The following is a 23,562-nucleotide window of genomic DNA, read 5'->3' on the forward strand; positions in this document are numbered from 1 at the left end:
CTGGAGGAAGGTGATGTGCTGACATGAAAATAGTAAGGTCAGCAAACATTAAGTAAACTATAGCATGCAGATGCGTATTGTAAGGTTTATTGGATTGTCACGCTGTGGAAAAGGCATAAACCTGCTAGAGAGGAAGGACATGGTTGGAGACCAGTGGGAGAAATCCATCATGACCCGCCTATGCCCCAGAAGGAGGTAATTGGACAATATCTTTTTCTGTATCTCTGTCATTCGTTGCTTTCTAATTGTAAACACAAGGCCATGCTTTTGGTTCAAATAAAGGTTTGAATTAAGAAACCCAAGGGATGTGTGGCATGCCTCATCCAGCAATATTTAGAATAGAATGTTTATAGTTAAACTCGTTTTAATAATCTGCACCGGCATAAAGGATGTGTGTGTAACAAAGGGGTGTGGAGCAACACAGGGCACCCACTCAACTGGACCAACACCGACCTGATGATGACAGAAACAGCCTCCCTGTGCCCAGGACTGGGTAGCTGATCATTACCCTATCTTGCTCTGTTTGTTTTACTTCTCTCTTCTGCATGATTCAGGCAGTGATATACACGCCGGATGTTTTCTTATTAAAGCTTTAAACTAGTGAAGGTTAGTAATTGATGGGGACTGGGCTTTTCACCCAACAGGCCTCCGCATCAATCTTAATTATTTGTAAAGCAGAAAAGAACCAGGAGGCCAGATCAGTTTTCATCCCTCTTTTACAGCTGGAGAACTGAGGTACAGAGAACCCAAACGATTTGCCCAAGGTCCCACAGCGTTGTGAATTCTATTCAATGGCAAGCTAGACAAGGGTTGCCAGCGTGTAAGGATAGGACAGCCCCCCTCAGGTATCTGTCAGAGGCCGGTTTGGTTCACCCGGGATAGAGTCACGCGCTGTGGTCAGGGTTCCATCCCGTGTGTCCCTCTGTCAGCAATGTCTATTCCTGAGCTGGTGGCAGGTGGCTTTTTAGGGCAATGCCATCTGTGCCATCTCTCTCCATTGCCCAGAGTTGGGTACAGTTTGTCCTCATTGCTTTTCAGTGAGACGTCTTTTACAGGTCCTGATCATCTAAGCAAGTATCTTTCTCACCCTCCCTTGTATTTGGGACACTGGAATAGAAAGTGCTTGTCTGTTCCCATCTCCTTGGGTCATAGCCAAAAACAGAACCGACAACTTCAGCCTCACAAGCCAGCATTCCAACACGAGGCAATACTCCCTGTAGGCACTCAGGAACCAGAAGAGGGGGGCAGCAGGTCTCCTCATTAGTTCCTCATTACATCGATTGCTGGCATATTTGCATCAAGACACAGCTTTTTGAGGTCTTCTGCCCCAGTGAAAGGCTCTCAACCAGGGCCGTGCAGACACCCAGGGTGCCATAGATACAGATCTGTAGAGAGAGATGTCATAGACTCATAGAAGATCAGGGTTGGAAGGGACCTCAGGAGGTCATCTAGTCCCACCCCCTGCTCAAAATGTATGTTGTTTTCTGCAGAATTTAAAACCCTGGAAGGGCCACACGCCCGGAGGAAAGTTTCAAAGGGTTTAGTTCAGGGTTTAGTTCAGTTTAGCTGCCTGCTGCCCTGGTCCTTGGGCCTCAGGGGAAGTTGTTTCCAGTGTCACACACCAGCAAGTGCAAAGGTGCAACCCCGAACACCTCAGCACCACTTCCCTTCCCGCAGACGTTAATATACCAGCCAGCGCCTGGGTGGGACCACAACATCCACCCGTCAAGGGCAATCAGCAGCAGCCGCCGCCGGCCTGCTTGTCCCCCCCAGCCCCGCCCGCAGGCTCAGTGCAGGGGAGTCAGAAATACTCCAAGTCTCCTGCAGCCTGCGCTGGAAGGAAACTCGCGTTTCTCGCTTCCCCTCTGCTCTGTGCCGTCTGCAGCCAGGGCCCGCAGGCACACGGCTGCTAAGGGGGCTGCTGCCCCCCAGCTGCCCAGGAGCAAGGGCCTGTGATGTGCTCTTTATCCCTAGGCTAGCCTTGCAGTGGGGAGTCAGGTCTCTCCCGTCGAGCCTTAGACCCACGCCTGCTTTGCTGTGGGGCCTGGAGTAGCCCCCCCGCCCCGGCCCCTCCCTGCCTACTCTCGCTCAGCTGATTTGTACCCGGGTGCCCAGCCACGGGCATTGGAGTTGGGGTGAGTGACCTGCGTGGGCCCCATCCCGCATTACTGGACAGATCCAAAATTCGGGTGAATTGGAGGTTTGGGGGGGCGGGGGAATAAAGCCGGGATGCAAGATTCAGAGAGTGGCCTGAGTGTATTTTGGACCTGTTCAGTGCATTGCAAAGCCTTGGGGATCGTTGCAGAAAAAAATTGTGTGTGGGGGGGGGGGGGAGGTTTGCAAAGTTGTGTCAGCGTCCTGGTTGTGTTGCATCCTGCAAAGGGTGTGCGCGCCTGTGTCGAACTGGAGCCTATAGACCTATGAAAAAAATCCGGGAAGGGGCTGCTCCACTCCCCCACCCCCATCCCCCTTGCCCTATAGCAACTGCTGTCCTGCTTGCAAAGGGTAGCGAGAATGTTGGTTAGCAAAGTGTTTCACCTGCCCTGGCTGTTGTTAGCAAAATGCCCCCTTGCCGCCCTTCCTGCAGGGTGATGGGTCCCTTCGTGTCTCTCTGGCAGGGGTTCCCAAGCTTCCCCCGCCGCCCGCGGCCTACCTCTGCAGCCTGTGGCCCGCCCTTGCCGCTTCTTGAGGGAAACGGTGAATGGTCGGTGTGCCATCCATACACGCCATCCCCCTGCACATAAACGCCGAGCCCGTTACCTGTGCGCTGCCCTGCCTGACCTCCCCGGCACGCTGCCCGCAGAGAAATGCTGCCAGACCTCGGAAGCCGCCCGGGTTTTGTAAAACCCCCACGGGGAACAAGTGCTGAGAGCCAAATGAGGTGGTCAGCGCACCCTTCCGCATAAAACCTGAACGCTCGGTCACGCACCCGTGTGCCCAGCATTGTTGAAAACCGCACGGTGCCCTTTGATTTTTTTTTTTTTTTTTTTTTTTTTTTAAGCGGAATAGCTACATTTCTGTGCGGTGTGAGTAAAGACCCAACCCTGTTCTCTACTAATTAGAGAAGAAAAAAATAGGGTAAATCCAGATGTAAAATAATTTGCAGACCAGGAGTCCTCTTAATGGGATGGCCGTGCCCGCTTCTCCTTGCACAGGTGTTCCAGCTGGGGACATATGTTCGTGAGACTCAAGCTGATCTCCCCTTCCATTTTCAGCCTTTCAGCCAGCTCAAGATGCAGGCAGGGAGTTGCTAGGGCCTGCGTGCAGGTCGGGGGATAGCTCAGGGTGCAGGCAGGGGGTAACTAGGGGTTGTGTGCAGAGAGGGGTGTAGCTCAGGGTGCAGGCAGGGGGTAGCTAGGGGTTGTGTGCAGAGAGGGGTGTAGCTCAGGGTGCAGGCAGGGGGTAGCTAGGGGTTGTATGGGGGCTGTGGGGATAGCTCACGGTGCAGAAAGGGGGTAGCCAGGGGTTGTGTGCAGAGAGGGGTAGCCAGGGGCTGTGTGCGGAGAGGGGTGTAGCTCAGGGGGCAGGGATGGGATAGCCAGGGGCTGTGTGCGGAGGGGGGTGTAGCTCAGGGGGCAGGGATGGGATAGCCAGGGGCTGTGTGCGGATAGGGGTATCCAGGGGCTGTGTGCGGAGAGGGGTGTAGCTCAGGGGGCAGGGATGGGATAGCCAGGGGCTGTGTGCGGAGAGGGGTGTAGCTCAGGGGACAGGGATGGGGTAGCCAGGGGCTGTGTGCGGATAGGGGTATCCAGGGGCTGTGTGCGGAGAGGGGTGTAGCTCAGGGGGCAGGGATGGGATAGCCAGGGGCTGTGTGCGGAGAGGGGTGTAGCTCAGGGGGCAGGGATGGGATAGCCAGGGGCTGTGTGCGGATAGGGGTAGCCAGGGGCTGTGTGCGGAGAGGGGTGTAGCTCAGGGGGCAGGGATGGGATAGCCAGGGGCTGTGTGCGGAGAGGGGTGTAGCTCAGGGGGCAGGGATGGGATAGCCAGGGGCTGTGTGCGGAGGGGGGTGTAGCTCAGGGGGCAGGGATGGGATAGCCAGGGGCTGTGTGCTTATAGGGGTATCCAGGGGCTGTGTGCGGAGAGGGGTGTAGCTCAGGGGGCAGGGATGGGATAGCCAGGGGCTGTGTGCGGAGGGGGGTGTAGCTCAGGGGGCAGGGATGGGATAGCCAGGGGCTGTGTGCGGAGAGGGGTGTAGCTGGGGATGTAGGGAGGGATTGTGTCCGAGGGGGTGCTGCTGCGGGGCCCAGCTGTGCACTCAGTCCCTGGTTGGCACAGTGTGGGAATCTCCACTCCTTGTGGCTCTGTGTGTGCTCGGCCGGGCCGTGCCGGTCCTACGCTGTTACTGTGGCCACCGGCACCCAGCGGTTCGTGGGCACCAAGGTCTACATCTGTCTGAGCCTGGAGGGCGTGGTGGCCATTACCCAGCCCGTATGGGGAAACTGCCCTGGACGCACAGCGTGGTTGGCGTCACTGCTGGGCCCCCCCACAAAAAAACTCTGCCCATCATGGCAGAGGACCCAGGACTGTGCCCACAGTTTGGGAAGCCCTGCTTCGCGGTTTATAGAGCACATTTTGCTCCTGGGCTGGAATATGGGCCAGGTGTTCTTGTTGTTAATTACACCATTGTGGAAAGGCAGGCCAGACGAGATCGATAGGACTAGCACTGAGGGTTTGGCTTGTAGTAATGCCCAGAGACCCTGATTATGCTGGGTGCTGTGTGGAAACAAGAGAGAGCCAGTTATTGAGGAATTGCTATTCTAGTGTTATTCCTGGGCGCTCGGGCTTGTCTACACATGGAAGTTAATCCAGTATAAGGTAACGTGTGAATTTAAAGCGAGAAACTATTCCTGATAAAATCCATGTGTGGATGCTCTCATTCCAAACCTTACCTTAATCTGAACTAACTATCCAGTGTGGACAAGCCCTAAATGTACAATTTGGAAGTCCACAACTTTTTATTGGGAAAGTTTCAAACAAAAGGCTTCCCCCACCAATCTTAAATAAAAATGGCATTTATAAAAACTGACCTTGTCCCTGTGCTCAACCTGCCTGGGCATTTTACTTGTTTCAAGTTCCTTATTCAAAAACTGAAGTTAATTGGTCCCGGAATCAAGTGGTCTATTTTGAGAGGCAAGGCAGTGTTGCCTGCTCTGGTGATTTTATTGCAATATTTCCTGTTTGCGTTAAAGCTCCAGCACTCAGAGATGCATGGTTAGTTGGGAATCTTAGTTTTCATTAAAAGTCAAAATAAGTGAAATTGTGACCCGAATGCATCCTGAAGGCCCAGAAAACAGAAGGAAAATAGAAAGAACCCCCCAAAATATTATTTTTTAAAAAATTTCATGATTTTGGGTGGCCTGACTCCATGATTTTGGAACATTTGGGGTTAGCAGTACTGAATGTGTCTTGGGAAAATGAATGGCCAGTCCCCCCACCCCTGCTCTCAAAGCGCTTTGTGAAGGCACAGAAGTTTCATCATGCCCACTCTACAGGTGGGAAACTGAGGCCTGGAGAGGGGATGTGAGGTCACAGAGTGAGCCAGTGCCAGAGCTGGAATAGAACCATAACCCCCCACTCCCAACCCCTGCTGTTTGTTGTTGCATCCAGTTTGTTTTCTTTCCTGTCCCATTTCCCACAATGCAAATAGATGACGTCAGTTTCATTTTTGTTTATGGTCAGTTTCGCTTTCAGGCTCTTAATGGGCCAGTGTTTGGACTGCAGAGGGCAGGACAGTGTTTATCTATTTCAAACAGCTTTCACTGGATTTTTGTGCGTGCAATATCCTTCCTACTGGTCATAGCTTTTATAAAAGCTTCTATTTACAGTGTGTCTAGCTGAGGCCAAATTTAAATCTGAGGCATCCATTTAAAATTGCAGGGGATAGTCCTGGGCAGTGTAGTGAATGAGAGCTGCTAAATAGAACAGGCCCCAGGCCCCTCCTGGGGCTAAGTACGCTCAGCGCTTATCACCTTCAGTAGGGGGTGAGAACAATCTGCAGTGTGCCGCAGGTCCAGGACTGGGCCCATGGCGGTTTTTTGGAGTGTTCAGCACATGCGACCTCTTAAGGCCAGTGCTGGGGGGCAAGGGAGGGTTTTTCATATTTCTCACTGCAGACGCTCGGCATGATAGATTGTACTGCCGGAGTTGCCCAGGCCAGTTCGCAAGGCTGCTCACGTGAATGAAGGTGGTAGGATCAAGCCCCTAAAGCCCCGTCAATGGACAGTTGGTGTCGGTAGGCTTTGTATCAGGTGTGTGTTCGCCTGTCACCAGTGCTTTTCATCCGTAGTGGGATGGTAGTTAGGGCACGTGCTCCGGAGCTGTTCCTGACCACGTGCAGTGGATTTCCATTAAGGGCAAGTGTCATGTAGGCTCCACACATCCACCATCTGAGAGCTGAGCCGGTGTGAACTCACAATGAGCAGTAAGGGGGCTTCTCAGTCATGTTCCTCCAACTCCATTGAGCCAGCTGGGCTGAAAGCCACCCCCTATGAACCTGTGGAGACAGGGCCTGGAAGGGGACATAGAATCATAGACTATCAGGGTTGGAAGGGACCTCAGGAGGTCATCTAGTCCAACCCTCTGCTCAAAGCAGGACCAATCCCCAACTAAATCATCCCAGCCAGGGCTTTGTCAAGCCTGATCTTAAAAACTTCAAAGGAAGGAGATTCCACCACCTCCCTAGGTAACACATTCCAGTGCTTCACCACCCTCCTAGTGAAAAAGTGTTTCCTAATATACAACCTCAACCTCCCCAACGCGCTCTACCCCCCTGTAGTGCTCTCTCTCCCTGTCATCTGGTGACTCTGGCCTACCTACTAACGGATGACTCCCCTGTTGACCAATATATGCTGGTCTAATAAATACATATCACATGATCAATATGTACTGTCTGGGCTACGGATATCAATATGCATTAAACACACAATAATTTACTCCTGGGGGAATTCTGCACCAAAAAAATAAAAATTCTGCTCACAATATTTTAAAATTCTGCAAATTTTATTTGTCAAAATAACACTACATAATCACGCCAGTTTCAGTTATTTTGGTAATTTATTTCAAAATACCTGTCAGGAAGTATGTCTGTAACAATACAGACTCACACGCAAAAATTCCCCGAGGAGTAGAGAGTTAAAGAAACCCCTATGACAAGCCAGTTTCTCGCCCCCTGAGCCCTTCCCTCCAGAGCCCAGCTGCAGGGCCCCCCCTTGCCCAGACACCCACTCCCTCCCTTTCCCCTAGAGCCCAGGGATCCAGAAGGAGAAACAGAGTGATGCTCGGTCCCAGGCTGAGTTTCCTGTGTGCCACCCTCTCCTTCCCTCAAGGCATGCTGGGAACTGCAGCTGCCAGGATTCCTCTAGCTCCCTCCCCACAGCAGTGTCACCTATGTGCTAGTGGCAGCTAGCAGTACTGCAGCCCATTTCTGGGGGGGAAAGGAAATTCTGAACGCACAACCTTAAATTCTGCATTGCGCAGTGGCGCGGAATTCCCCCAGGAGTAACAATATCAACATACAGTAGAACCTCAGAGTTATGAACACCTTGGGAATGGGGATTGTTCGTAACTCTGAACAAAACATTATGGTTGTTCTTTGAAAAGTTTACAGCTGAACATTGACTTAATACAGCTTTGAAACTTTACTATGCAGAAGAAAAATGCTGCTTTTAACCATCTTAATTTAAATGAAGCAAGCACAGAAACAGTTTCCTTACCGTGTCAAATCTTTTTTAAAACTTTCCCTTTATTTTGTTTAGTAGTTTACCTTTAACACAGTACCGTACTGTATTGGTGGGGGGTGTTTTTTGTGTGGGGGTGGGGGTTGTCTCTGCTGCTGCCTGATTGTGTACTTCCGGTTCCAGATGAGGTGTGCGGTTGACTGGCCAGTTCGTAACTCTGGTGTTCATAACTCTGAGGTTCTTCTGTGCCATTAGATTATATGTATATTTCAAGCAGTTACACGGCCTGAATTGGCCTCTGTCTTTCTATAATCCTGTACACTTGTGCTAAGTATCCTGCAGCACCTTGCATTAGCTGAAGTAAACTTCGGCTTAAGAAGATAGTAAAACTGTCAGGAACAGAACATGTGGATGCTTTACCATAGTAACGGGTAGGGAGTTACTCTCTCTGACCAATCCTGGAAGTGTTGGGATATACATATATATATCAATATACATTGTGATTTATATCTTTATGTAGAAATATGTTATAGGTTATTGAGGCCTGGTATGAATGACGCATGCTTGACATGAATACATGCATTGTAAGTTGACAACCGAAGCAAGAACTTAAGGTCAAGGACTATTAGAACTATTTGTGCAAAAACAATCTTGTTATGTTCCGAGAAAAATACGGAAAATCAGCAGATATGGAAACAATACCAGCTGGGCTGATATAAAATGGTATAAGAATTGGAGGAAATGGCCCGTCTTGGATCATGGCGGCCCGTCTTGGATCATGGCGGCCCGCCCTGGATAGTGTCTTTGGAATTGTGTGGGTAGAAGGCCTAGTAAACAAAGGCAAAGAACCGATGACGCGATGGAATGGACTATAAATGGTTGCCTATGATTTCTACAAATCGGAGTCGTTTATTGATCTAGAGTCCCATGTGGATATAGATGTGGTTTTCACTGGCTCCCATCATCTTACAATCTTATGATCAGAAGGAATCTCGCCATCAGGATCATTCTAACCTTTGGACTCTGGTATAGTATGTTTGGGGAGTGAATGTGGAGTGAGTAAGGTTTGTTTTGTAATCAAAAAAGAGCATTTTAGAGTATTATATACCAACACTGTGTCCGATATCTGCCTATTCCCCATCCCGTAGGGAGACCTCTGTTGCAAGTCTAACAGAATGTCTCAAAGATAAGGACAAGATATATGAGTGTTCTACTCTGACACAAGCCCAGGGGATGCCTTCACGCCCTTGGTATCTGGAATGGCTGAGTTCAGAACAGAATGCTAACAGGTACAGCATGGTACCAGAAAAACAAAGTAGAAAGATGATTGGTTAAATCTAGCCTCAGATGATGCATACAGTATCTCGTTACTTGTGGAGGGGTTGGACAGAAAAAGGATAGCTTGAGGGGTGTAACTTTGGACCCCTGCCTTCTTTGTAACCACACTGCTTCCTGGAAACGGGTATTGTATTGAAACTTTTTACCTCTACTCCATTATTACTGACTTTGAGCCGTAAATCTGACTGACTTTGGTTATGTACTCTCTTGAGTATATTTCGTAACAAGCCAAAGTGCGGTCAAGCAATTGACTGTACGGTTTACCAACAAACTGGGGTAAGAGAAATCGTGGAAAATTGGTAGCAGCTGACTTTGGTGTGGCAGACAGGTCTGCGATCCTACTGACTTGTATAAAACGTGCCCTAAGGGCAGGGAAGCGAGGGGTGTTACCGAAATGGAAAAGGAAGTCAGTGTAGCTAACCGCCACGCTTCAGCGGTGATAAACAAGTGGGCTATGAAGGGCTGAGGTCTGTCTGTGCTGACTGATTGATTGAGTTATGTGGGGTTTCAGTTGTTAATCAATTGAACTCACAACAACATTTCCCTCCCCGCCCCTTTTCTCCCAGGGCTTGAACGAGGAGGGGTTTCGCCTTGAGCAACAGGATGTTCCCCGGAAGAGGGCACCCAAATGGTTTCTTCCACGTAAGTGGCTTCGGAGGGGAGGAGATGGTGTAACCTGGTGCTGCGGAAAGAGATGGGACCGTTGCAGAGTCTGCTCGTTCCCCGGGGGACAAAGAGTTAACTTCCAAATGGTTGAGCGTGCTCTGGACATGGCTGGGGAGAGGAGGGAGTTGTAAGCATGGACAGAACGATAAGGTCACCAGTGACGGGAGGCGCCTGGTTTTCTCCCTTCTCAGTCTACTTTCCTCGCTTTCCAAGCGGGAGTCAGAGTGTGTATGGGGGAGGGAAATGGTGGTGTTCCACCCAGTCCCTGGCCAGGCTCCCTGAATAGCTGGCTTGTTTCCACCAATACATCCAGCAGCGAAATGGCTGATGGTGTCAAATATTGTACATCCCCGTCATTAGGCTCCAGAGTTAATGGTCAGTTGAGATGAACTTGGGGGGCCACTCACACCTCTTTCCTGACCATGGAGCTACACAGCAAGCTCCATCTCTGGTGTAAATCCATTGTCTCCGAGTCTCAGCCAGGCCTTGTGTCATGGCACTGGGAACAGCTTTGGCCTGCCTCCATCAGAAGCTGCAGCTGATTCAGGGGGCTCGTTGCTGACTTGTGTCTCGTGTTTGCTGTGATGCTTTGGGAATGGGAAGAACATGTGGAATAAGAGGAGTTTCAGTCTCCCCTTTGCTTCAAGAATCATTTCCCGGGGTAGGTTAAAAATGTGCCAGTTCCCACCCATGTAACTGTGCCCCCCGCGATCCACCTGCTGAGAGGCAGCAAGGAGAGCGCTGTCACTGAGGTAAAGGAGAAGATCCTGCCTCACCATGTGTCATGCTCATCGCTGCCCTCACCCCTGTGCCACATGTATCCTCTTTGCAGCCCTGCCCTCAGGACATCAACCCCTCCGCCTACCCTGCCGACTTTCGCAGGGGTGACGAGGACATGGGGTGGGCGCCCCAGGACCATCAGCAGGCAGCCAACTGGGATTACCGACACAGGAGATGCGAGGAAGGCTTCAGGGACAGGCGGCACTCGGTAAGTGGGTCTGGGCTGAGCCTGGAGGGGCGTTGTGCCCAGGCAGAGCGTGGGAGGTGGTCCTCAGGTGAGCTGGGGCTAGGGCACGAGCAGGGGACGTGGGTAGTTAGGACGATGTCCCGCGGAGAATTCTTGGGGCAGGCATAAGCAATCGCTGCTTGGGCACAGCTCTGTGACCCGCATGCAAATGAGTGGAGCCTTTCTGAGTGGCGGGGAGGATGTTAGGCTGGTCAGGAAGACGGGCAGGGAGCCCTGTGAAGGCTAGGGGGTCCAGACTGGCTCTGTCAGGTGTCCTGATCTGGCCCTGCTTCCCAGGGGTCACAAACCCACCAAGCCATGGGAACAGGCCAAGCTGTTCCATGCCCGGGGCTTGATTCACCCCCTGAGGACCAGCCAGTATCCTTCCGGCTAATGCTTCCCAGGAGAACATCTTAGCTGCGTCACCTGCCTCTGACTGCTGCTGTTCCAGGCCACCCAGGCCATTCCTGCTGCTCACTCCCAGAGAGCCCAAGTGCCCTAGCAGGGGCCTGGGTGGCTGGACACCTAGGCTCTAATCCTGGCCATGCCACTGACTTTCTGTGTGACCCTTGGCAAGTCACTCGACCTTTTCTTGCCTCGGTTTCCCCAGCAGTTAACCACAAGCAAACAGGGTTTGCCCACCTACCTCGCAGTTGAGTGCCCTAAAGCAGCAATGGAGAGGCACAAAACAGTGCCTGGCTGAGAGAAGGTAAATGGGTCGCTCCTATTCACCTTCCTTCATCGCCCAGGAAAAAGGGGACATTGATTAAACTGATTGGAGCAGGTCCTTTTATTTACACTACCCGTAATTAACCTGGGGCCTAGAGTTCAGTCAGGTTCAAAGGGGAATAGACATTTACTGATGTGGATAATGTGACTATTTGCAGTTACACTCACAGGCTAAAAAGACCACGTAAAGGCTACAAACCTTCATGCTTCAGGGTAGGAGACAGCCGCTAACTGATGGGGTCAGGCAGAAAATTCCCCTTTGGGCCACTTATTCCATAGTGTTCGTTGCAGGGGTTCTTGCACCGTCCTCTGAAGCAGCTGGTGCTGCTCACTGACGGAGATGGGATACTGGAGTAGATGCCCCCTCCCGCCCCGTCCCAGATCTGATCCAGTCTGGCAATCCTTATGAATGAGACCTCAGTCCCTGTGACACAAGGGCAGGTCGTGCATCCCCACGTGCCTCACTCAGGACTGCCCTCCCCCCACGTGTTGGGTCTTGGCAACCCTTTTCCCAAGACATCGAACCCTGCCCCGCTGACTTTTACGGGGGTGACACGGGCGGGTGCTGGGCACCCCAGGACCATCTGCAGCCAGCCAGGTGGGAGAACCAACCCGGGAGGCATGAGGAAGGCTTCAGGGGTGGTTGGCACTCGGTAAGTGGGGTCCAGGCTGAGCCTTGCTGCACTGTTGTGTGCATGCAGACAGTGCGAGGGCTGTGGGTAGCAGAGAGAATTCCTGGCTTGTCTGTAAGTGACCAACGCAAGCTCTGCTTGGCTGATTGAGCTGGTCACGGCTCCGGGGGAGGGATGCCCATGAACAGAGCCTCCCTGAGAGGTAGGGAACGAGGAATTCAGAGACCACAGTATTAAGGGGGTCAGGAACTAACCGTCGGAGGAAGGGGGGCAGGTCAGGAGCAAAGGGCAGAGAATGGGGAGCACCGGCAGGGTCTGAGGGTCAGCACTACCTCTTGTTGGAGTCCTGACCAGCCTCTGCCTCCCAAGGGCTATGAAGTCTGGGAGCAGGCCAAGGTGTTACACCGGTGCGGGCTTGACTCTCTCCCAGCAAAATCAAGGGGGCAGGAGGGGATGATAGGGCCTGAAGTGCTAATGCCCCCTAGTTGAAGGGGGGTGGGCAGAGGAAGATGATTACCACCTGCCTGGGAGGGAAAGGGCCGGAGGCTTATATCTGGACCCGAGACCCCTGCCCCCATTGACGGTGTTCCTCTTAGTACTGCCGTCCCAAGCCATCCGGTTTTGTACAGTTCACTCCACATTCTGGTCTGGAGTTTAGAGCAGGGGCCTGGGCATCAGGACACCTGGGTCCTGTTCCTGATTCTACCACTGACTCGCTGTGGGACCTTTGGCAACTCTCTGCACCTTTGTGCTTAGGTGTCCCCGTCTGTGAAATAGCACTCCTCCAGCTGACAGCCCTGGGAGCTCCTTGGGAAACCACCCCCGCACACCTTCCCTCTGTGATTTAACAAGGAGGGAACCCCTGAGAGAGGGTTGTAAAATAATGAATGGGGGAGATGGTAGATTTGGGGGGGGGTGCCTGCTGACCTTCCCACCCGGTCCAAGAACAAGAAGACAGCCAATGACCTTGGAAGGAAACTGAAAGCTCCTAAAAGGAAACACTGTTTAGTCCGGGTGTATAAATTAACCTGTGCAACTCATTGCCACAAGGTATCATACTGAGGGCAAAAGCTCTGTAGGATTTCCAATAGGATGAGACCTTTATAGGGGCAGTGAGAGCTTCCACAGTTGTAGTCCATAGGATAAAAATATCATGTAAACGCTACAAATCCTCAGGCTTCAGGACAGGAGACAGCCACTAACTGATGGGGTCAGGCAGAAAATTCCCCTTTGGGCCAGCTATTCCATAGTGTTCACTGCAGGGGTTCTTGCACCTTCCTCTGAAGCAGCTGGTGCTGGTCATTGATGGAGACGGGATGCTGGAGTAGATGGCCCCCCTCCCAGGTCTGATCCAGTCTGGCAATCTTTGCGAATGAGATCTCTGTCCCTGTGACACAAGGGCAGGTCATGCATCCCCGCGTATCTCACTCAGGACTGCCCTCACCCCACGTGTTGTCTTTGCAGCCCTTTTCCCGAGACATTGAACCCTATCCTGCTGACTTTTACGGGGGTGACAACAGTGGGTGCTGGGCACCCCAGGACCATCCGCAGCCAGCTAGGTGGGAGAACCAACCCGGGAGGCACGAGGAAGGCTTCAGGGATGGGTGGTACTTGGTAAGTGGGGTTGGGGTTGAGCTTTGGTGCGCAGGGCACCGTTGTGCCCATGCAGACAGCGAGAGGTGGGCAGCGGTCAGACTGGTGTTGGGGGGCGGGAAAAGGATAACACTAGTATAATCTCTGCAGGGCTGGTGACAGTGCTGGGGATCCCAAGTGAACGGAGCCTTCCTGTGCTGGACAAACCAGAGGGATGTTCTGCTCCCACCCTGCAAACTCGGGGAGAAACGCCATGTAGTCTGTCCTCTGTCATGTTCTGCAGGAGACCTATTGGAGCTGATTTCTTTATCACTGTATACAGTCTCTCATGGGGCACACTGTACATTGGTGAATGTGGCAAGTCCGAGCCTGCAGATCTGTCCGTCTGCCACTTGGATCTGCCTTGCCCCCGGCTCCTAGCTCCCTGCACTGACCCCTGGAGCACGACCCATGTACATCCATGTCCTGAGGGCTCTTTGCTGAGGGACTGGAGCTGAGCAAACGTGTCCCCAGTGTGCGCGCACCCCCCCTCGCCCCTCTTCCACTGCACTGTAGCTGGCGCGTTGTCTCCCACTGCTGTTGTTCTGCGTCGTCAAATTTCAGAAGAGTCCCTTCCAGAGAAGTAGCATGGTCAACTCTATATAAAGCAGGGGACTGGGAACCAGGACACCTGGGTTCTATCCCCAGACCTTGGGAGGGGAGCATTGCCTGGTGTTTAGATCAGGTGACTGGGAACCAGGACGCCTGGGCTCTGTTCCTTGCTCAGGGAGGCGGAGTGAGCGAGCAGGTCTCCCCTTGCTCTGCCTTGTTGAGCTTCTGCAAAGCACCCTGTGCAAAGCACCCGGAGTTACCCCGCCATCTCCACAACCTGTGTAACACGTGTCCCTTTTCTCAGGCCACGCCACCTAACCAGCACTGCCCGAAGTCAATATCAAGGGAGGAACATGGCAACTCCTGGGACAGGCAGGTGTCGGCAGGGGACGCACGTGGGTGTCGGCGGGAGCAGGGTGCTTTGGCTGGCGGGGATGGGCCTATTGCCTGGGGCCGAGGCTCTGAAATTCCAAGGCTGGCCTACAGAGAGGTTCGCTGAGTGGGCCGGATCCCAGGCGAGGGTTGCCCAAAGAGCACATCCAATCACCCTGCAGTGCTGGCGTGACCCACAATCTGCACTCAAGTCAAGTGATCCCAGGATAGCCCACTCCTCCCAGGCCCATCTCTGGCTGGGCTGTTCCCACCGCTGCCACTTTTCAGCTGTGACTGTCCGGGCAGCACCACTCTAAGGGGGATAATTTCATCTGGAGGGAGAAGGGGAAGGACACGGGTGGGGTTGCCAGGGGGGTAAATACCAGGGGAAGGAGGAAATGGGCGTGCCGGCCTGGGGAAAGGTAAAAGCAGCCGGCCAGCCCTGGAGGTTGGAGCGCCAGGGTGGGATCTGAATACCAGTGGGGACCTGGCTCTGCCCTTTGTCTGGACCCCGGATGGAGCCTCCAGGGCTAACACTTGCTTTTGACCAGAACGAGAGAAGCTACTCACAGGGCCACCTGTTCCTTCCGCAGGGAGCAAGGCTTCTTCCCCAGGAAGTATCGTGGCCGCGCCTGGAAGCATCATCGCGGCCCTTTCCGAGGCGGCTACCGGGGGAAATTCGACCCTCACTACCAGCGCTTTCAGTCTTGCTCCTCCAGAGGTCAGTCCCTTGGGGGGCCTAGGCCATACACCATATGGGCTCCTTAGCCCCGGAAACAGCCCCTGGGTGGCAATGCCCCATCCTGAGCTGCATTCCAGGGTCTCAGCACTGAGTGAGAAAGTCCTGCCAGTTCTGCCTGCCATGGAGGTCTCTCTGGCCTGGAGAGCAGGGTCTGGATCCCCGGGGATCGATCGCAGGGGTCCCAGGAAGAGCGGCAAGCAGGGCGGTATGGAGCACAGCTGACTGTCAGCACGTGGCTCTGTTAGGAGAAAGATTCAGGGGTGGAAGGAGGAAGACTGAAGCCCATAGGAGAGGCTGGGTGGCAGAATCTGCCTGGGCTGAGGAGTGGCCCAGGAGGACCCATCTGATTTTTCTCCACCCAGCATGGGGCTGGGACTGGAGGGCAGTGTTAAAACCAGAGCTCCTGCCCCTCACTCAGGAGGAGGAACGTGGCCCGGCCCCCATAGGCCCAGCATCCCTGCTGCCCCCTGGTTCTGTCTGCCTCATTCTGTCCCTGTTGGTCTCTTTGCAGAAGAGTTCAAGTCGTCCAGGTCGTCAGCCTCCCGCTCCCCAGAGAGACGCTCGGCGGTAAGAGGAGAGCGGCGTCTCTCTGCTTCCCGCCAGGAGGGCGGCGGAGGGGATGAGCCAGGTTCTGGAGTCCAGCCCCTCATGCTTCTCTGCGCCCCAGCCGGGCAGGGGGCAGAGGGGCCGGTGAGGAGGAATTGGTCTTATACCCAACCCGCTTGTGGCTGGGGTTCCTGCTTGCGCTGCCTGGCCAGCCCTGAAGGGTGACTGCCCGTGGGGACCCACCGAGCAGACGCAGGGTGGGCACCCCCCATGCATGACCAAATCCTCCCCCCCCTTACACGAGCATGTCACAGTCAATGGGGCTGCCTCAACGTAACCAAGAGGAGAACTTGGCCCTTAGCTGCTGTGGAGTTGGTCGTGGTGGGCATTCCCCAGAGCAGTAAGCCCCACAAAGCTAGAGCCTGGCTGCCCCCGGTGAACTGCAGCCTGGAAAGACGGGCTGGCGTTTCCAAAGCTGACTGAGGGATTGGGATGTCTGGTTCCTGCGGCAATCGAATATGGACTGGGTAGCCAACCCCTGGAGGCGGCTTTGGGAAGTCTCACCCGCTGTCTTTCAGCCGAGGACAGTCCGTGGGCCAGGGAGGGGAAGGGAGATGCCCACAGTCTCACTGGAATCCCCAACCACAGCTAGAAAAGCCTGCAGGCTGCTAGCCAAGGAGGGGAAGGCTGGCCCAGTGGTTAGGGCCTGAGCCTTGGATTTCAGAGACGTGGGTTCAATTCCTGCTCTGCCACAGTGTCGCTGTGTGACCTTAGGCGAGTCACATAGTCTCTCTGTGTTTAGCCCGGCCTCACAGAGGTGTGGCAAGGATAAACACAGTAAAGAATTTGAGGGGCTAAGATAGAGCAGTAATAGAGGGCCATAGGAAGACATAAGAGAGAGAGAGATTCCAGCCTCTGCTCTTTTTCCTTCCTCCAGTCGAGTAGAAAGAAAAGTGTTTCATCTAAGACAGAGAAAGCGAAAACAGCAGCGCCCAAGAAGCCTGGAAAATCCAAGAAAGACTCCGCAGCTCCAGTGGAAGAACCCAAACCGCCCCAGGTCAAGGGCGGCGGGGCAGGAACGGGCTGGGTTTCCTGGTCAATGGATGGGTCCCAAGGACGAGGTTGTGTCTTAAGTCCCTTGGGTGTAGGGGGATTTGTGTGACACTCAGGTGCTACAGGGTATGGGGAGAGAGGCAGGTATCGTCCCTGCCCAAAGAGCATCCAATCTAAGGTGGGGCCATAGGAGAAGATAACCGGCACAGCCCCTTCCCCTAGCGACTTTTTGGTGCCTACTCACTCTCTTAGAGCAAGGTCACCGTCTTATTGGAACTTCTTTTTCCCAGCATGCCTTGCTGGGATGGGCCCTCTATATTTGGCAAAGGCAAGCAGCAGCAACCTTACCAGGGCCATTTTGCAGCAGGCAGCTGCTGGCTGCACCTCCCTCTGTTCCAGCTGAGAAGTCCCTGGTGCGGTTTCCCCTTTCATCTCCTTGCTGAGGGCTCAGTCGAGTTCTTGGAGATGCTGCGTGAACCTCAGGTACAGAAGCCTGCTAGGGGGAGATTCGTTTCCCCTTTCTTAGGCCCAGGTACAGGCTGGTGATTGTTCTGCCGTAGCGAGGGTGTGAATTAAGTGCTGGTGAAAGGTGCTGGACTGGCAGCCTCATGGCCAACATCATGGCGTGAAGCTGTAGCCTGGGCAGAGGGAAGGCAAGCTCACCTGCTTGCTGTCCTCCTCTGGTTGTCTAACCTCCTTCCCTCATCCCATCTGAAACCTCTGTAGGTCCAGCCGGAAGCTAGCCAGACAGCCACAGACCCTTCCAGCCAGGCCGGCTCTGCGCTGGATACTGAACCCCCAGCTTCACCTGAAACCACAGAGGATCTTCATCCCATGAGAACGGAAGGAACTGAGCTGGTAGGAACTAACCCAGCTCTTCTCACTCTGCTTGGAGCAGATGTGTTGGTGCCCTAGAGCATTGCAATAGCCCCCTCGCACTAGGTGCTGTATGTACCTGTAACAAAGGGACACTTGCCGCCCAAAGGCGTTTGCAGTCTAAGGAGGACAGGATGGAATTTGGTTCTCCTTGTCCCTACGCGCCGCTTCCTTTCACTCTCTCACCTTGACTTGTGCAGGGCTCCCCTTTCGATCTCATAAGCACCCCAGCATCCTTAGTGATGTCTATGGCAGTGCAGCAAGGAGGGTGTCAAAGTAGCCAGTGTGAAGGATTCTGGGGAGCGTCTTCCCCTTTAATCTTTGGACACTTTGCCAAGACTGACTGTAAAGGAGGCTAATTATGATGGCAGCTTTTTGTGGCGTGGGCAGCTGTCCGGGGGCAGTTCGGGCTGAGACCCACCGAACTCGCTTCACGCAGACCACCAGATGGCTCTGATTCAATAGGCTGGTTTTCAGGGGGAGCCTGAATTCCCAGTGCAGCAGCAAGCTGGAAATCGTACACAGAGAATGTTCTGCGTGCGTCTCTGCAACACTCCCCATTGCAGAGAGTAATGGGATGGGGGCGGATTTTATTCCGGGCTTCTCTGGTTGCTGAATCTCCTCTAGAACCCCAGAGCTCCCTGGTCTGATTGACTGTCACCATTTCCAGGGCCACTGTTCAGTCCTGCATCCACAGGTCCCATCCTGCCCTGGGACAGTCCTCATCCATCTGAAATCTCTCCAGGTCCAGCTGGGGGCCAGTCTGGAGGCTGCAGACAATCACAGCCAGGCTGGCTGCACTCTGGCGACTGACTCAGTCCTGGCTGACACCCCGGGGGATCTTTGTCTCCCGGAGGAAGAAATAGAGACGGTATGAGCTAATCCGTCCCCCACTTTCAGCTCTTCCCCGAGGCTAGACGTGTTGGTGCTCTAGCGAGAGATGCGATTGAAGTCCCTTCCTCGTGCCCACCTGGCATTGACTGACAATGGATTGCCGTTAATTCCCAAACGCCCCCCATAATCCTTAGCACCAGCTGCAGTAGCACGTCAAAGGAGTTTCCAAGACGACTGGCGCAAAAGTTTGTGGGTAGCATCTGCATGGTCCATTCAGTCCTTTGGACTCCGCTAAGGCAGTCCAGGAGACAGCTAAGTGCAGCCAAGAGGGATGATGGGGAATGCGATGTGGGCGTTTGTCCAGCAGCAGCAGTCGCACCGTTCCATCCCTGGTGATGTCGAGGTGCAAGGCTGCTGAGATAGGAGTCTGCCCCCTCTGCTAACGTAGCGAATGGATAAAAGGGCGCATGGGTCACAAGTGTGTTTCATGTGTTCCATGGTGTGGAACAGGAGGCAGTGTTGTCTAACGGTTAGAACACTGGACTGGGACTCAGGAGATCTGGAATCTGTTCCCAGCTCTGCCACTGGCCTGCGGGGTGACCTTGGGCGAGTCACTTCCCCTCCCCGTGCCTCAGTTTCCCCGTCTGTAAAATGGGACTCATGACACTGACCTCCTTTGTCAAGCACTATGAGCTCTAGGGATGAAAAGCACTAGCTAAGCGCTAGGGATTGTTATTACAGTAGTCTCCCAGTTGCTGTGAGACAACAAAGGGATTTTATTCCTGCAGAAACGCCCCTGAAGCTGCAAAATTTGATTGCACTGTTGAAGCTTCTGGTGCTCCTGTTTCGTTCATGCATGCACAGCCCCGCCCTCCCTTGGGACAATCTAACTGTTCCTCCCTCCATCTGAAAACTCCACAGGTCCAGCTGGAAGCCAGCCACGAAGCCACAGACCGTCCCAGCCAGGCCGGCTCTGATCTAGCTGCTGAGCCACCAGCCCCACCTGAAACTACAGCGGAGCTTTATCCAATCCGAACAGAAGATACTGAGCTGGTATGAACTGACCCTTCTCCTTCACCTTGGATCAGATGCTCTGGGGCCTTAGGATAAGGTGGGGTTTGATGCCCTCTTCCCACACATTATCTGCTTCCATTTGCCTGCCCCATCCTGTGGAACTGACGCTTGTAGTTCCCAGAATCCTCTGCACTATCCCAACTGTGCATCAGTGGAGGCAAGAAGACTAACCCGCCTGAAGGGTTCTGGGGAACGTTCCCATGGCCCATCCAGTCTTTTGGCTTTGATTTGTCAGTGTCTTTGCTGCCGCCGTTTCACTCTGTGCATTGGCAAACCCACAGCCCCCATGCTCTGGAATGGCATAACCTCCCTCGCCCCCTCTGTAATCTCCACAGCTCCAGCTGGAAGACAACCTGAAGGCCCCGGATCTTCTCAGCCAGGCTGTCTCTGCTCTAGCTACTTTACCTCCAGTCTGGTCTGAGATCACAGAGGAGCTGCCTCCAGTGGGAAAGGAAGAAACTGAGCTGGTATGAACTGACCTGTTTGCCCCCATTCTCCCAGGTTGGCACCTTAGGCCTGGGAGGGATTAAGTCCTTGTCCAGCCCACTTTTGTTTCCTAAAACACCCCCAGAATCCTTTGCATGGGTGCTTCAAAGCAGGTGCCAAGGCAGTAGATTCTGGGAAGCATCCCCCGTGAGCCATTAATTTCTCGGCAGCTCTGCTAGGGCTGCCAGTGGTGTTGGCTTTTTTGCCAGGGGTGCCTGCCCACTGTGAACTGGGCTGAGAGCCGTCGACCTCTGTCAAGGCTGATTCCCCACTCTGGCACTTCAAGTGCAGAAGGTGGGGGCTTGCCAGGATTTTAAAAATTAATACTGGCCACTCCAGGCTTGTATTAAACTCCCAAGGTTACAGCTTCTCTCTGACCTTGGATGGGTAGATGCTGCCACCACCCAAATGCAAAACCCCTTGGAGCCCAGGAAGGCGCACTTGGGAATTCCTTCCTGTGGGGTACCCTCAAGCCCTTTCACCCCCCGCCTCCGGGGAAGAGCTGAGAAAGAAAACAAAGGAAATTAGCTGTTTCCCCCAGTTAGTTAAACAACATGTGCACAAACCTCTTAGGACACCAAAAATCCAATCCTGTTCTTAAAAAAGGTAAATTTTATTAAAAACAAAAAGAATGAAAATACATCTGGAACTTAGGCTTTTGCTAGATTTAAAAAACCCACTTATAAAAATTAAACATCAAGAATAACCTTCTTGAGGTCCAGCTTCAGGGTTACAAGCCAAACAAAAGCATTTGGGGTTACCACGGAGCAGTCCACAAGCCAATAAGAAATAAACAGAAATAAACCTAATTGTGTCTTTCTAGACATTTTCTGATTCATGAGTAGGTTTTAGGTATGATCCTATGATTTCCATACCTGACAAAAAGCTTTTTACAGCCCTGTCTCTGCTCTGTCCCCTCTCTCCAGAGAACAACAGACCAGACAAAGGGAATTGGTTAGGTGCCCACTCCCTTCCTTTTACCTGTGGACTTTTTAACCCTTTACAGGTAAAGCAAGTAGAGAACAGCTACTAAGAGGGATTTTATAGCTAACTGGCTAGCTGGGTGTCCATAAAAGGGAGCTGCCTCCCGCTTCATTTATCACAACCTCCCTTCACGCAAGGGACAAGACCAGCGATCCGACTGTAGCGATTTTGCATCGCAGCTGACCTGGACTGGTGCCCGTCTCTGGCATCCCCTGTTCTTTTTTTAAAGGGAAACTGCCCCTTGCTACCCAGACAGGAAGCTGGGGCAAGTGGCGTAAAGCTCAGAAAAATGCTTTAAAATAGTCTGCAGCCATCCCTCTAATGCTCCCACTTTCAGCAAGCGATAAGGGGGAAGAGTTTATCCCTGGCTTCTCCACTCATGACTATTGGATTTGACTTTGGGACGATTTAATTTGTCAGTAGCCCTCTTCACTCAGGTACCTGCAAACGCCCAACCCTGTCTTCCCCCCGAGCAGATTAACCTCCTTCCCTCACCCTGTCTGAAATCAACGCAGGAGCAGCTGGCCGCTCATCAGGAGGACGCAGGCTATCCTTACCAGGCCTGCTCTGCTCTGGCTGCCCCGTTGGAGACCATGGAGTACCTTCGTTCTGCTGCCATACTGGCCAGAAAGCATGAAATTGAGCTGGTAAGTTCTAACTGTCCCCTCTTGCTCACCCAGGAGCAGGGTAGGACCTAGATGCATTGAGGCTCTTGATGTGTGCAGAATCTAGGTTTCCCTTCCCCTCTCGAACCACCTCCGCCATCTGCATGGCTTGCCCCAAATCCCTTGCAACAGCTGCAGTGAGGGCTTCAAAGCAGGTGCAATAGGTTCGGGGGGGCCTCTCAGACCTTCATGTGTCTGCTATCCATGAATGACCAGCGTGATCCTGGGTTGGGAAGAATGAGGTTGGAGGCAAAACCCCACTGCCAGCCCGGAGCAGTTCAGGACGAGTGAGTTTGGTGCCAGGAAGTCAAAGCAACCTCACTCCTACCCTCGTCCTCCTCCTTGCTTTTTCTTGTGCCTGTGGCCGTCACGGCATGCGAAAAATATTCTTCCTCCTGGATTCACACTCCGCTGGGGAGTGGATTAAACTGCCAGGGGCTGGGGGCAGTCTGAGGGCTGGCCCTGTTGTCTTAACACTCCCTGGTGATTGCCTGGCTGGCCCATCTGTCCGCCCCTGAGGCTGAGGCTTCAGAGCCTGATCCCTTGCAAGGCTCTGGTGGTAGCAAATGTTCTGGGCGGAGGGAGGGACCGTCCAAACAGAAGCGGGGAGAGGTCCTCGGGCCGCCCAGCAGAGGTGTGTCATGACAGTGGCAGGGATCAACGAAAGCACTAATTATTGCCCCAGCCCTAGGGGGTGCCACTGGCCTGAGTCGTAGGGTAGCTCTGATCATTTTCACGGGGCTGCCCGTCGGGCCTCAGGGGGGAATCTCAGGCACCCAGGTTGAGTTTAGGGACTTGCCTGCCCACCGCCTCGTCTGACAAGCTCCCCTTCTCCCCTCCCTGCAGTCCTACCAGCAGTCCAGCCTGGCCTTCGCTGTGGTGGCCGCCATGCTGCTGCAGAAGGAGCCCTCCATGGAGGCGGCGATGGGCTCTGCGCTGCGGGCCAACCTGCGCCAGGTCGGGGGCCACTGCCTGCGGGAGCTGGAGCGCTTCATTAGCAGCTACGACTCGGGCTCCGCCCGCTTGTGAGAGGCAGCACAGCGGCCAACGTCTGCTCCGGCTCTGAGCCCGATGGGTGGTGGGTGAGAGCGATGGCGGGGAGGGGGGGGAGCGCTACTAAGGACTGGGGCTGGAGCCCCAGCAGCGGGCCTGGCTGGGATGAGAAACCAGCAGCTGCGGACTTGTGCGGCTGCAGCTGGAGATGACGGGGTGGAGCAGAGCCCCCAGCGTGGAGGGCTGCAATCACGGTGCTGATGCGGGACAACGGCACGGAATGGGAAAGGGGCCATTGGCTTGAAGTAGCAGGGAGGGTTCGTAATTTAGGAGGGGAGGGGGACTGCCTGGGGGGTAGGGCCGAAGGGGTCAGTAGCCGTGGGGATGGATAAGTGGTGCCAGAGGGGCTGGGGATGGGTGGAGGGTTCTCGGGCGGGGCTGACAGAAGCCGAGGCTGTGAGTGATGAGCGACAGCCTCCTCGGGATAACACTTGCAGCGGTTTCACCCGGCCAGGATCGGGGCCCCTGAGCCTCATGGTCTCCTTGAAGGAGAGGAGTCCCCGCTTGGCTTCCCTGAACTTTGAAATGTTTCTTTGTTTGTTTGTTTCTGGAGAAAATTGTTTTATCTCTGAAAAATAAAATGGCAGGTGAAGGGCAGAGCGCCCCCTGCAGCTGCCCCTGCGCCATCAGCGTTCCTGTGTCAGTC

The 23,562-nt window shown here is 53.8% G+C and overlaps 1 protein-coding gene across 19 annotated transcripts; it reads left to right on the forward strand.

Annotated features, from left to right (window-relative positions):
- Positions 1-1,790: 1,790 nt before the first annotated feature.
- Positions 1,791-23,545, forward strand: LOC114020692 (periphilin-1). 19 transcript variants are annotated; one of them, XM_037885039.2, is made up of 15 exons: positions 1,791-2,135; positions 8,825-8,965; positions 9,581-9,656; positions 10,513-10,668; positions 13,512-13,661; positions 14,536-14,603; positions 15,197-15,324; positions 15,857-15,912; positions 16,829-16,948; positions 17,671-17,802; positions 18,491-18,691; positions 19,576-19,707; positions 20,064-20,195; positions 21,675-21,845; positions 22,710-23,545. In XM_037885039.2, exons 3-15 carry the CDS (start codon positions 9,618-9,620, stop codon positions 22,890-22,892), a joined length of 1,668 nt encoding a protein of 555 aa, XP_037740967.1. In that variant the 5' UTR covers positions 1,791-2,135; positions 8,825-8,965; positions 9,581-9,617; the 3' UTR covers positions 22,893-23,545. The 19 variants fall into 19 exon arrangements, with proteins under 19 accessions (XP_037740967.1, XP_043389237.1, XP_037740966.1 ...); XM_043533302.1 differs by lacking the exon at positions 14,536-14,603; XM_037885038.2 differs by lacking the exon at positions 8,825-8,965.
- Positions 23,546-23,562: the final 17 nt, after the last annotated feature.

The sequence above is a fragment of the Chelonia mydas genome, chromosome 21 (assembly GCF_015237465.2).
Source record: "Chelonia mydas isolate rCheMyd1 chromosome 21, rCheMyd1.pri.v2, whole genome shotgun sequence".
NCBI classification, from domain to species: domain Eukaryota; kingdom Metazoa; phylum Chordata; order Testudines; family Cheloniidae; genus Chelonia; species Chelonia mydas.